This window comes from Physeter macrocephalus, chromosome 7 (genome assembly GCF_002837175.3).
Source record: "Physeter macrocephalus isolate SW-GA chromosome 7, ASM283717v5, whole genome shotgun sequence".
Classification (NCBI taxonomy): Eukaryota; Metazoa; Chordata; class Mammalia; order Artiodactyla; family Physeteridae; genus Physeter; species Physeter macrocephalus.
The window spans coordinates 107,112,121-107,125,747 of NC_041220.1; the positions used below are offsets into that span (position 1 = coordinate 107,112,121).

General features: G+C 55.7%; 1 protein-coding gene across 1 annotated transcript in view; it reads left to right on the top strand.

The window, feature by feature from the left end:
* NSG1 (neuronal vesicle trafficking associated 1) overlaps positions 1-12,658 on the top strand; it is a 16,427-nt gene extending 3,769 nt beyond the window's left edge. Inside the window, exons 2-3 of the mRNA XM_028492565.2 lie at positions 5,328-5,438; positions 12,185-12,658. Coding sequence (XP_028348366.1) covers positions 5,328-5,438; positions 12,185-12,385 — 312 coding nt within the window. The 3' untranslated portion in view covers positions 12,386-12,658. The remainder of the gene's footprint in view (positions 1-5,327; positions 5,439-12,184) is intronic.
* Positions 12,659-13,627: the final 969 nt, after the last annotated feature.

Genomic DNA, 13,627 nt, shown 5'->3' on the forward strand with positions numbered 1-13,627 from the left:
GCTTTCTCTAGTTGCGGCGAGCGGGGGCTACTCTTCGTTGCGGTGCGCGGGCCTCTCATTGCGGTGGCTTCTCTTGTTGCGGAGCACGGGCTCTAAGCGCGTGGGCTTCAGTAGTTGTGGCACGTGTGCTCAGTAGCTGTGGCTTGTGGGCTCTAGAGTGCAGGCTCAGTAGTTGTGGCGCACAGGCTTAGTTGCTCCGCGGCATGTGGGATCTTCCCAGACCAGGGCTCAAACCCGTGTCCCCTGCATTGGCAGGCAGATTCTTAACCACTGCGCCACCAGGGAAGTCCCTATACTCTTTTTTTAAAAATTGAAATGTAGTTGACGTATAGCAATATTTTAGTTTCAGCTGTGCAACAGAATGATTCAATATTTGTGTGTATTGAGAAATGATCACACTGTAAGTCTAGCTAACATCTGTCACCACACAGTTACAATATTTTTTCTTGTGGTGAGACCTTTTAAGAGCTACTTTCTTAGCCACTTTCAGATACGCAGCACTGTTTTATTAACTGTAGTCACCATGCTGTATACTACATCCCCAGGACTTATTTATCTTTAATTGGAAGTGTGTACCTTTTGACCCCCTTCACCCATTTCCCCCACCCCCCTGCCTCTGGTACCAATTTGATCTCTGTATTTATGAGCTCAGTTTTTATTTTTTTTAAGATTCCACATATAAGTGAGCTCGAGCAGTATTTGTTTTACTTGGTCTGACTTATCTCACTTAGTATAATGCCTTCAGGGTCCACCCATGTTGTTACAAATGGCAAGATTTCCTTCTTTTTATGGCTGAATAATAGTCCGTTGAATATATATACCACATCTTTATCCATTCATCCATTGATGGACACTTAGGTTGCTTCTGTATCTTGGCCATTGTAAATAATGCTGCAGTAAACATGGGGGTGCAGACATCTTTTCAAGTTAGTTTTTCCATTTCCTTCAGATAAATACCCAGAAATACCCAGAAGTGGGATTGCTGGATCACATGGTAGTTCTTTTTTTAAAAAAAAAATAAATTTATTTATTTATTTATTTTTCGCTGTGTTGGGTCTTCATTGCGGTGCGCAGGCTCCTCATTGTGGTGGCTTCTCTTGTTGCGGAGCACAGGCTCTAGGCGCGTGGGCTTCAGTAGTTGTGGCACGTGGGCTCAGCAGTTGTGGCTCGCGGGCTCTAGAGTGCAGGCTCAGTAGTTGTGGTGCACGGGCTTAGTTGCTCCGTGGCATGTGGGATCTTCCCGGACCAGGGCTCGAACCTGTGTCCCCTGCGTTGGCAGGTGGATTCTTAACCACGGTGCCACCGGGGAAGTCCCGGTAGTTCTATTTTTTTTTTTTTAGTTACTTTGAGGAACCTCTGAATTGTTTTCCGTAGTGGCTGCACCAGTTGACAATCCCACCAATATTGCACGAGAGTTTCCTTTTCTCTGCGTCCTTTCCGACCGTTACTGTTTCTTTTCTTTTTGAAAATAGCCATTCTAATAGATGTGAGGTGATATCTCAGTATGGTTTTGATTTGCAATTCTCTGATGGTTAGTGATGTTGAGCATCTTTTCATGTACCTGTTGGCCATCTGTATGTCTTCTCTGGAAAAAAGTGCCTATGCAGTTCCTCTGCCCATTTTTTAGTTGGATTCTTTGGTTTTTGCTCTAGAGTTCTATGAGTTCTTTATATATTTTTATATTAACCCCTTATCAGATATATGATTAATAGATATTCCTTCCCATTCAGTAGGTTGCTTTTTAATTTTGTGGATGATTTCCTTTGCTGTGCAGAAGCTTTTTAGCTTGATGTAGTCCTGCTTGTTTATTTTTGCTTTTGTTGCTTTTGCTTTTGGGGTCAAATACAACAAATCATTGCCAAGACCAATGTCAAGGAGCTTATCACCCGTGTTTTCTTCTAGGAGTTTTATGGTTTCAGGTCCTACGTTCCAGTCTTTAATCCGTCTTGGGTTAATGTTTGTATACGGTGTTAGTGGTTGAGTTTTATTCTTTTACGTGAGGCTCTCCAGTTTTCCCAGCACCATTTATTGAAGAGACTGTTCTTTCCCCGTTTTATATTCTTGGCTTCTTTGTCATAAACTAATTGACCATACACATGTGGGTTTATTTATGGGCTGTCTTCTCTGTTCCATAGTCTATGTGTCTGTTTTTACACCACTACTATACCGTTTCGAATACCTTTGTGGCATAGTTTGAAATCAAGGAGCATGATGCCTCCAATTTTCTTCTTAAGATTGCTTTGGCTATTTTATGGTTGACACAAATTGGAAGATAGTTTGTTCTATTTCTGTGAAAAATGAATATGTAATTTTGATAGGTATTGCATTGAATCTGTAGATTGCTTTGGGTAGTGGTAGTGTGGACATTTTAACAATATTAATTAATTAATAAATTAAACTAATATTTTAATATTAATTAATTAATTTTTCTTCAATTTTCTTCAATCTCCCAATGCTCATGCATTGGAAGATTGAAGAAAATTGAAGAAAAATCTTCAGTTTTTTCCATCACTGTCTTATAAATAGTTTTCAGTGTACAGGTCTTTCACCTCCTTGGTTAAATTTATTCCTAGATATTTTATTCTTTGGGATGCAGTTGTAAGTGGGATTGTTTTCTTAATTATTCTTCTGATAGTTCACTTATTAGTGTATAGAAATGCAATAGATTTTTGTATGTTGATTTTGTATCCTGCAACTTTGTTGATTAGTTCTAACAGTTATTTGGTGGTCTTTAGGGTTTTCTATAGATACTTCGTCATTTGCAAATTGTAACAGTTTTACTTCTTCCTTTCTAATTTGGATGCCTTTTCTTTCTTTTTCTTGCCTAATTGTCCTGGCTAGGATTTGTAATACTATGTTAAATAAAACTGGCAAGAGTGCCATCCCTTTCTCGTTCCGGATCTTAGAGGAAAAGCTTTCAGCTTTTCACCATTGAGTATGCTGTTAGCTCTGGGCTTGTCATATGTGGCCTTTATTATGTACATTCCCTCTATACTCACTTGTTGAGAATTTTTATCATAAATGCATGTTGAATTTTGTCACATGCTTCTTCTGCCTCTGTTGAGATGGTCATATGGTTTTTTTTATCCTTCGTTTTGTTACTGTGGTATGTCACATAGATTTTGTGGATGTTGGAACCATCCTTGCAACCATGGAATGAATCCCACTTGATCATGGTGCATGTATTTAACGTACAGTTGAATTCAGTTCGCTAATATTTTATTGAGGAGGACATATTCTAACAGGGCTTCTTAACCTGTTGTGTGCCATGGACCTCTTCTTGGAATAATGTTTTCAAATGCCCAAAATAGAATATAGAGGGTTACGAAGGAGTTCAGTTATTTTAAATACAGCTCTCCCTGTGGACAACCCTGCTATTCTAGACTGTGGAAAGAGCTGCTGAAGTGGCCCTTGCTGCCCCCAGGGGCCGCCAGTGGGTAGCTGGGTCCCAGGCAGGGCAGATTTGGGTGAGCAGTAGTCAGGTGAATGCGGGGAGGGGCTCAGGTAGGATAGGGCGGCGGGCCTGGGGGAGGCTGTGTGGCCTGGGCTGAGAGTCCAGCTCTGCATCTGCCAACTGTGTGACCCGGTGAGCAAGGGAATGGCTGTGGTGACAGCTGCAGCAACAATAGCAAACACTTCCTTCCAGAGCATCCACTGTGCCTAGGTGCTGTCCTCAGCAGCACAGCATTGAGCCCTCCACCCTCCCACCAGCCCCAGGAGCTGGGTCCTCTCGCTGCCATCGGCTGGCAGGAGCCTGGGCCTGGAGGAGTTGGGTGATTACCCAGAATCTGGCTGCCCCTCCTGGGCGCCGGGCACCAGCAGGGCTGCCACCCCCGTCGGAAAGCCCCGCGCGTACTCTGTGGCTCTCTCTGCCGCCGCATGTCCCCAGGGCCGCTGCCCCCTCCTCTTCCTCAGATTCAGCCTCCTTTGTCACCCAGCTCCATGCTCAGCTGCCTCTGCGGTCTCCCCGGGCTGCCCACCCAGGCCGGGTGGTCTTGTCCTTGCCCATGTGCTATAGCGGCCACCAGAACCCAGATGGCACCTTCCCTGGGGGTGCTTTGCGCCTTGAGGCAGCCCCGGCGCCACCCTGTGTCCCCTTGTCAGACACAGGCTCCACGTGCAGGCGGGTTGTCCAGACAGGCTGGAGTGGCTAGAGAGGGTGACAGCCCTGACAGCCCAGGTGAAGGGTCACGGGAAGAACGGGGTAGAGGACAGAGATGTTGACGGGGACGGACGGCAGAGATGGGCAGGAAGGGCCTCCTTGGGGGTGACACAGAGACTCCTTGCTTGCTTGGGGGTCTGAGGGGCTGTTCCCTGGGTGGGGGGCACAGAGGGGACGGGTGTCGTCCAGGCTGCAGTGAGCGTGAGCTGGGTGGTTGGAGGTGGGGACCCGTAGCCTGGGCAGCAGCGGCAGGTGGCCAGGGTGGCCGTGTGGGGAGAAGAGAGGGAGTAGTGGGGCTGGGCTGGGTGCTGCTGTTCCTGGTCACACCTCCCGACCTGACCCGCGGGGCCTCTGCACGCCCTTTCGGCCTAGGACACGCTCTCGCCCCCCCTGCCCAGCGGCTCCCAGCAGCCAGGGGGCACCTTCAAGGCCAGATGCAGCATCATTTCGTGCCCCGTGCCCCAGGCCCTGCAGTGGGGAGGTCTCCCATCGCTGGCCCACCCTGCTCCTGGGCCGTCACGCGTCATCTGCCGACATCACTGAGTACGTCCCGTGGTCCAGCCACGGTGCAGGACGCCCAGTCCCCATGCTAATGGGGACCGTCCTCCAGGGTGGGGAGGACAGGCTCTAACTGAACACGCAGGAAACTGTCCAGAGTGGAGGGTGATGGGGGCCCGGGAGGGTCTGTCTGTCCTGCTCAGCTGGCCCCAGGTCAAGGGCAGGGCTGGTGTCCAGGGCTCGGGTGTCTCTGGAACAGCTGATCAGCCGTTGGCTGATGCGTCACTGTGGTGACCCACAGCATCAGAAGGGCAGCCCACACCCACGGCTCGACGGTGTGTCCGACGTCCATGAGGCCTGATCGTTATCTGTACCCCGAGCTCTCTATGCGAGGCCTGGAATACTAGAAATGGCCAATTTAAAAGGAAGGTGATGCACGCTTGTGGTGAAAAAATGACAGCGGTACCAAAAGTTGTCCAGTGTAAAGTGACTCCGCTGACCGCTCCTCACCAGAGGCCTCCCGGTTCCGTGTTCTGTGCCTCCTTCCGGAGACGGTGCCCGTGTACGGTGGCCCACGGGCCTCTGTGTGTGTCCGTGTGCGTCTGTGTGTGGGTGTGTCTGCGTGGCTGCCCCCCAGCCGTGCTGACGGCCCCGCCCCCGCCCACAGGTGTCCGTGCTGGTGCTCTTTGCCCTGGCCTTCCTCACCTGTGTCGTCTTCCTGGTCGTCTACAAGGTGTACAAGTATGACCGTGCCTGCCCCGACGGCTTCGTCCTCAAGGTAAGCCCCCCCACCCCCGGGCCCCCGATGCCTTTGCGCCTCGCCCCCCCGCGTGACTCGTGCCAGGGCTAGAGCGGCAGGGGTGGTGAGGGGGCCTGGCGGGAGCTCCTCATGCGGACCCTGCGGGCAGGGGAGCGGAGTCACAGCATGGCCTGTGAAAGGGAGGCTCCTGTCTGCAGGCCCAGCACATCCCCTGGGGGGGCAGTGAGTGATGAGGGGACATACGCCAGGAAGCAGAGGGCCCGGGAGAGGAAGACGTGCACCACCACTCTGGGGTTTGGGAGCAGGGCCGCGCCGACCCCAGACCCCCGACTGCAGACCCTGGTCTGCCCGCCACGCCGCTGGGCTCTCCACGCTCGATGCTCGCCTTGCCGATGTGACGCCTCCCTCCCCAAAGGCTCCAAGTGGCAGAGAAGCAGACACATGGGGCCGCAGGATTAAGGGGAGAAAAATAAGGGAGGGGGTGGGGTGAAGGGAGAAGCAGGAGTGAAACGCACGGGCCGTGGACTTGCTCCCGTGTCCCATACACTCAGCAGCTGGGCCCCCTTTGGGTTCTGAACTTCCCAGAGCCAGCGCGAAGAGGAAAACACGATCGGCCCCAGGATTTGGCGCTGCTGGAATGAAAGCAGAACCCGGTCCTGTGTGCTACTGGGCTCGAGGAGAACAGCCCGGTCGCCCGCTGCCACTGGGCGGCTGCGGTTTGGGTGCTGCTGATGTGAGGGACACAGGCCCTTTTATGGGTTCCTCCTTCCACAGCTTCAGGGCTTCTGACACTTGAGCCCTTCTGCGCTCGGCGAGTGTGCGTTTTGTGCACGTAAGAGGCCCGTGGGGGCGCCGTGCAGGGACCTGGGGAGGGGCGTCTGGGCAGGGGCAAGCCCCCGGCCCCTTCCATCAGCCCGTGCAAACCCCGGGCTGGGGCTGGAGGAGTTATGGTCTGTTGGGAGGCTCAGGAGACACCATGGTTTAAAGGAGGCTGATCCAGAGGGCTGGGACTTCGAGGAGGGCAGCACATGAGCTGATGCTGGAGGACGGCAGGGCTGAGCCAGGTGGGCGAGGGGAGGAGCAGCGCACGGGTGCTGGCTGGGCCGGTCCATACGTGGTCCTTGTTGGGGAAGAGCCGGCTGTGGCCAGACTGGAGTGCCGGCCAGAGGCCCCTGGAGGAGAGGGAGGTGATGGGGTGGCCACTCGGGAGGCTCGGGAGGCTGCCGATTGGAAGGGAGTAACAGGAGGCTGCTGCAGGCGACCAGAGAAGAGATGGGGGTCTAGACCAGTCTGGGTGCTGCGGATGGAGCAGGAGTGATTCTGGGAGGTGGGGGCGGGGCAGGGGGGGAGGACCTGAGGTCAAGGAGGAGGAGCCAAGGTGACGCAGGAGCCACGCCCTGATGGAAGCCAGGTGCACGGAGGACCACTTCCCTGGGGACTGGAGTCCTCGTCCAGGCAGACGGCTCCCATACCTGTGGCCACAGCCCCACCAGGAGGATGCAGGGCTTCCTTCCGGGCTCGTTCTCTCTGTGCCTGAGACGGAGGCAGGAGTGGGCCCAAACTGCCTTCCCCGTCCTGCAAGGCCAGGTTCTGCTAGATAACCTGGTCCAGGTGGAGCCAGGGAGCTGAGGCCCAGTCCTCGGACTCACAGCAGCATTGGACGGCAGGTGTGTGCGTGTTTAAAAGGCTCTGCAGGTGGTTCCGGTGCACGGCCAGCCTTGGGAATTTAGAGCCCCTGAGAGGACTGTTCCGCCTCTGGGGACTTGGCAGTTTCCACTGGCATCTAATGGGTGGTGTCCTTCCTGGAGAACATCACAGGGAGGGCCGGGGAGCTGCTGCCCTGTATCCCACGGCCCTCGGGCTAAGGCTGGAGAAGGGAAGGTGTGAGTGTGTGTGCGTCCCCTTCCTCCCTCCTTTCTGTGTGTTCATACATGTGCATCACATGCCACCACCCGATAGTTTACAAGGGGCTTTTAACTAAGATCTCTGATGCTCCCAGAAACCCTGTGGGGTAGATGCCATGAGACCCCCTTTTACCAACAGGAAGTTGAGTACAGAGACGTCGTACCCAAAGTCACACCCTGCACTTCCTTCTTTATTCGGCATGTATTTATTAACTGCCACCTCCTGTGTGCGTGGTGGGGTGCTGGGCGTGCCACGGGGCACAGGATGTGTCAGGGGCCTGCCCTCGGAGCTCATGTTCTAGCAGCAAGCCAGCAGACCCATGTCCAGATGATGTGGATGCTGCCAAGAGTTAGGCAGGAAGGAATACGGGTGACCGCGTGCCCGTGGCCACCCCTTCCTGGGGGAGCACGGAGCTCGTCCGGGCTGGGATCCGAATGAGCGGGGGGTGCTGGTGTGGACCTGCTGTGGGCTGGGCTTGTGCTGAGGACAGACTGGGCCGGGCCTGCTGACCCCGGGCCCCGAGGGAAGGGCTGATGGGCACAGGCGCCCAAGCTGCTGGAATGCGCAGAGGGGCGCGGACCAGCCTCTTGCAGGGGGTCCCAAGCTGAGGAGTGTCACGAGGGGATTTAAAATGGCAGATGTGGGCTGGGGAGGATCCTAGGTTTCTGCTTTTTTTTTTTTTTTTAAACCATGAAGTCACTGGATGAGTGTTACAAAAAGGTCTTAAACATAATGGGAGGAAACTGCCCCAGACCCTACAAGGTGTTTACAGTTGGGTGCTCCTCGTAGACTGACTTTCTTTCGGGGAGCTTGCATGTGAGGTTTAATAGCTAGGCCTCCTGGGCCGTGGGCCAGGGCTGTTGGGACACTTTCCTGGGTTCCCTCACCCGTCCAGTTACTGTTTCATGTTAGAAGCTCTGTGACCTCCCTGAGCTCACCCACGGCTGCCATGTGTTTCTGCTGGGGTCTCTCCAGCCAAAGGGGGCAGGTTGCAGCTTCCCCGGAGCTCCCACCCCATCCTTCTCCCGCGTGGCTCCCGGACACCCCTGGAAGCCGTCTTCCCCCGGGGTCTTGCCTCCCTCCAGCACGCCCCCCCGCAGTACCCCCCCAGCACCCCCGTCTTACAGCCTCGCTGTGTGGGTGGCATCTGTCCTGGGTGCCTGGAGGGCAGGGCTGCCCCATCTCGCCTGGAGGCCTGCCCCAGCCTGGAGCAGAGTCACTCACTGCCCAGCAGGTGTTGGTGGCCTCAGCAGGTGTTGGTGGCCTCAGAATGTCTTGCCAGACCCTGTGCTGGTGGCAAGGACAGAGTGAAGGGGAGGTGGCAGTGCAGGTCGGGGAGGAGGGTGGCTGCTGGCCTGCTGGACAGGGGCCAGTTCACCTGCAGGGCCGGCCCTGGGCTGAACAGACGGCTTTGCCCCCTGCAGAGTGGCCCGGCTCCCCAGTGCCCAGGCGTGGCCGGGGTCAGGACGCCGATGACAGAAGGGCATGCGTGACCTCAGCGGTGCCCCTGTGGGCTTTTAATCTTTTCTGTCTGCTGTGCTGCACTGGCTACAGTCCTCACAGCAGCCCGGGCGGTGACTCATCAGCCCCTTTCTATAGACGAGGGAACTGAGGCTCAGGCAGAACGTGAACTCGGCCTGTAGTGTGAGCTGCCGGCCTCAGCCCACAGATTCGCTGCATAGAGCTGTGCCAGGCCGTAAACACACTGCGTCCCTTTGTCATTTCTCTCCTGGAAGTAGCTAGCTGGCAGGTGTTTCTAGTCTGTATTTCAGGGTCAATGACCTGGTAAGGAGACCAGTTCTCCGTGGGGCAGGGCGGTATCAGGGCTGCGGGGAAAGCACACGTTTATTATTTTCCCTTCCATCTTCACTAAACCAGCAGCAGTGAGCCATGCGTCTCTGAGAGGCCCTGGCTCAGGGAACAGAGGCGGATGGATGGATTTGCTGTCAAATTCAACTTATTTATAAACCTCTGCCAGATCCCAGAGCTCTCTAAAACCCCCTGCCCCCAAACCACATCCCTTCCTTCACCACCTGCCATCCTCCCAGACCCCACGAGTGATGAAATAGCAGCCAGGTGGGCCAGGGCTGGACCAGGCATGACGCCATCACATCCGCCAGTAACCACGCCAGGTAGCGCTGCCCTTCCTCTGCCGAGTGGCCACACCTGCCCTTTCCTAGTGTGAGCAGCAGAGCCGGATCCTGACTGGAGGCCACGGGGTGGGCACGGGGCTGCAGGGCCTGTGGTATCCCCAGGGCCTGGCCCAGAACTGGCGTGAGCAGCTCTGCACCCGATGGGCAGCCCACCTGTGGGAGAGCCTGTTAACCTCAGGCTGACACTCCTTTTCGCAGACACAGGGCTGGTGACCCCTGTAAGAAGCATCCGGATGGAGAGGGAGCTCGCTCACAGGTGGAACAGGAGGCCCTGGGTCACACTCGGTCAGGCCTCTACGTTGGCTCTAATGGGAGCTCTTCTAAGACCGAGATGTGGTTCCTTCCGTCGTCCACAAATCATCTGTTCGGCCCTGCGTGGCTGCTCCTGATACCAAGCAAGTGGACCCGCACAGTGGGGAGGCCTCCGGGTCCAGTGGGTGACGTGCCCACCTGGTGCCCAAAGAGGGCCCGACGAAGGCTGTGGCATTCACTGGGTTCCCCTGGTCCTGGCGTCAGCAGCTCCTCCCGGGCAGTACCTCCCCCCTCCAGCCCAGCCCCCTGAGCCCTGCGGACGGAGCTCACCTCTGAGGTGAGCTGAGAGCCGAGCCGGGACTGGGTGTGCCGGGCCGGGGCCTGACGAACGCTGGCTGAACTTGAAGCTGTCAGGGGGTACAGTCCTGCTCCGGCGCCCCGGGGGGACCTCACTGCCTTGTTCCTCACTGTTCTGCCTTTGGGCTGAGCAGTCACCATCGGCAGCTTGGTGGGTGGCGGGGCGATGTCTGGAGTGCACTGAGCAGAGGCCCGGGCTGGAGCTCGGTTCCCACACTGCCCTGCGGCCCCTTCCCCTCTCTGGGTCTCACTTGCTGTGACTGAAATGGGACTAACAGATCTCAGCTCACAGGGAGACATCGTGCCCGGAAGGCACTTGGCCACCTGTCAGAAGGAACCAGTGTGGTGGCAGGGCTGGGATGTGGAGACGGGCTTTGGGTCTGCAGAAAGACCCCAAGGAGCAGCCCCCTAACAGGGAGACAGAGCTAACCTGCCTTTAGCTTCTGGAGGCTGAAGAAACCCGGGTCGGGCAGGGACAGGGCTCCCAGAGGAGGTCCCCCCGTGCATCCCAGGCTGGCGCCCACGTCCACAGGGCAGTAGCCACCACTGGCCATCCTGGTGACCATCAGAGACTCTGTCACGGTCTCCATGCTGGGCTCACCCAGAGAGGCAGAGGAGCACGTCGAGCAGCGGGGTGTCCTGCTGGGCCCCAGGAGTTGGTAGAATCCTGGCTGCGCTCTTGCCAGCGAGGTGGCCTTGGCTGAGATGCTGCTCGGGGGTGGTAGCCGGACCCTGCGGGCGGTGCTGGGAATCGGGGGGGTTTAAAAGTCTCCCTGGTGACTGTGAAGGTAGCCAAGGCCCAGGACCCTTGTAACTGCAGTCTCCCTTCACTGTGGGACAGGGAGACCTTGGCGTTCCTGTAATGCTTCGGTTGCTTAGAGACACAGGTAACGTGCCTTCCGCCAGAGGGAAGGTTTCTCTCTCTCTCCTCTCTCTCATTAAAGCCGCAGCTGGCAGGCAGTGGGGCTCCCTGAGGTCCTCCTGGAGCCCAGGTTCTGTCGTGTTGCGCTGCCGGTCCCCGCGGTGTTGTCCCTCTCCAGGCAGTTTAGTCCAGACAATCAAAGCCGCTGAGAAGGGAGCGGTGGAGGGCAGGCAGCTTCCCTGTGGAGACCCCAGAACCTGCTCCTGTCACAGCCCCGCACACCCCGTTGGCCAGAAGTTAGCCCCATGGCTTCTACTGGCTGCCGGCAGGGCTGAGAAGCGTGTCGCGAGCTGGGCCCCACGCGCCCGCCTGCCGCTGGGAGAAGGGCGGGGGGAGGCAGAGTGCAGCCCATGACCCCACCCCTTCCTCAGGGCCTGGCAAGTGACGTGTGGAGACGGGGTGGGCGGCGGCTTAGCCCGGCTGCTGGATGGACAAGGGAAGGCAGCCTGACTTTTGGGGGGCCCTAGACCCCCGGTGAGCGGATGAGAGCTAGGGACTGACCTCCCCACCCCCGGCCTCCCCAGGGTTCCACGGGCTGTAGGGAAGTGCCTCTCCCTTAGCGGACAGCTGCCCCCCGAGAGCCCCCCACCCTCAAGTGCCCTCATGGGGTCCTCGTGGCTTCCTGGGCTCTCTGGATCTCCAGGTCACACTCACAGCTCCCTACCAGGCCCTTGCAGGTGGTGTGTCCTGACCCCCCGACCCTTGCCTTCTCGCTAGCGTTGTGTCCCGCGGCTCCTCACCCTCTGCTCCGGCCGCAGGCCTCTCTTCAGCCTGCGTCCCCGTCTTCCTGCCCCGAGGACCGGCTCCTTTGGGTCAAGTGCCCCCAACCCCTGCTCCCAGGAGCCTTTCTGACTCCCTTCCTTCACTCTTTGAATATGTTGCTTCTGGTGGACATGTCAAAAGTTCCATTGTTTTCTAGGAGATTTAAAATAAATGGCAACGAGTGTAAGATCTTTAAAGAAGCAGGAAGGCCCGCTGTGTAAGTCCCGTCGCCACGGCCTTGTACAGACGCCCATCCTGTTACCATGCAGTCGGTGTCAGGCAGTCAGCTCATCTCTGAGTTTCCCCCAAGCCCAGGGAGGCGCTCAGTGACCACGGGCTGGGTGCTGCCTGGAGGCTCAGGGGCCTCCCTCCTGCATCGGTGCATGCATCTCGGGGGGCCGCTTGTCTTGCAGAACACCCAGTGCATCCCAGGAGGCTTGGAGAGCTACTACGCGGAGCAAGACTCCAACGCTCGGGAGAAATTTTACACCGTCATCAACCACTACAACCTGGCCAAGCAGAGCATCACCCGCTCGGTGTCACCGTGGATGTCAGTTCTGTCAGAAGAGAAGCTCTCAGAGCAGGAGACTGAGGCTGCTGAGAAATCCGCTTAGCGAGATGGGCAGGTTCCTTACAGTGTCACTTGAAGGTAACAAAGGGACTTTGAGGGACATTTCATTAGATATAATTACTGATAATTTAGAGGTTACTCATGTACGGTGCAACTGCTTCTGTTTGCTAAGGCTGCTCTGCAAACACAGCTTGCTGCAGACCACCCACGGGCATCAAATCAAGTGCATATCAGCATTGCTTAAAGAGCTCTGACACCACTTCCCATGGTAAAGAATCTTAATTTAGCGACTTTACTGGGATTTATTGGATGCTGTCAAAAAATAAATTTACACTGGATATGCAAGGGGTTCAGACTTCAGATAAATGATGCATTTTGTGGGATTGACCACGGGCATCAAATCAAGTGCGTATCAGCATTGCTTAAAGAGCTCTGACACCACTTCCCATGGTAAAGAATCTTAATTTAGCGACTTTACTGGGATTTATTGGATGCTGTCAAAAAATAAATTTACACTGGATATGCAAGGGGTTCGGACTTCAGATAAATGATGCATTTTGTGGGATTGATTTTTTTTGTTTAAACCACCTTGGCGTTTGCAAACCTTACACCATAGCCATATCTAGAGTGACCCCTTGCTTTGCTAAGAGCAAGCTGTACTGCACGTTTCTTCCCACCTCCCGCCGATGGCAATAGTGCCAATGGTCAAGATGCACCATAGTGAGCGTCAGAGGGAAGGAAGGAAAGGTGCCATCAGGTCGCAGTTGTGCCCTCGCCTGCCCCGTGCTCACTCCTGAGTGCGCGGGCGCTGCAGCGGGTCGGCTCGGGCCGTGGTCACTGCTGCAGGCAGAACGCTGCCTCTCGGTACAGAGGGCGCCCGCTGGGCAGGGGAGCCGTGTTTCCCTCGGTGCATGTGGACTGGGTCAGAGCATGTGAGGTGGGGACTCTGGGGAGAGGGGACCCGGGGCCACAGGCTGCAGAACCCGTCTCACTGTAGCTAGTCCGTCTGCTCTGTGATGGGCTGAGTAGGGATGAAACCTACCGGCCCTTTTGTTCACATCTATTGTGAATAAGTTTGCCCCGACAGCCGTATTAGCTACTTAGTTTTAAAACAATTAGCTGGGTGAGAAAAGTGAAAGTGTAATTGCTGGTAAGCCAAGGCTACCTTAATTTTTATTTTGTGGGACAGATGTAACTCCTTTGATGAAAGAAACAGGCAGGAAAGGCTGGGAGGGGGGCTGGCGTCGCACCTTGCAAGTCCAATTAATTATGACATTTTCGTTCA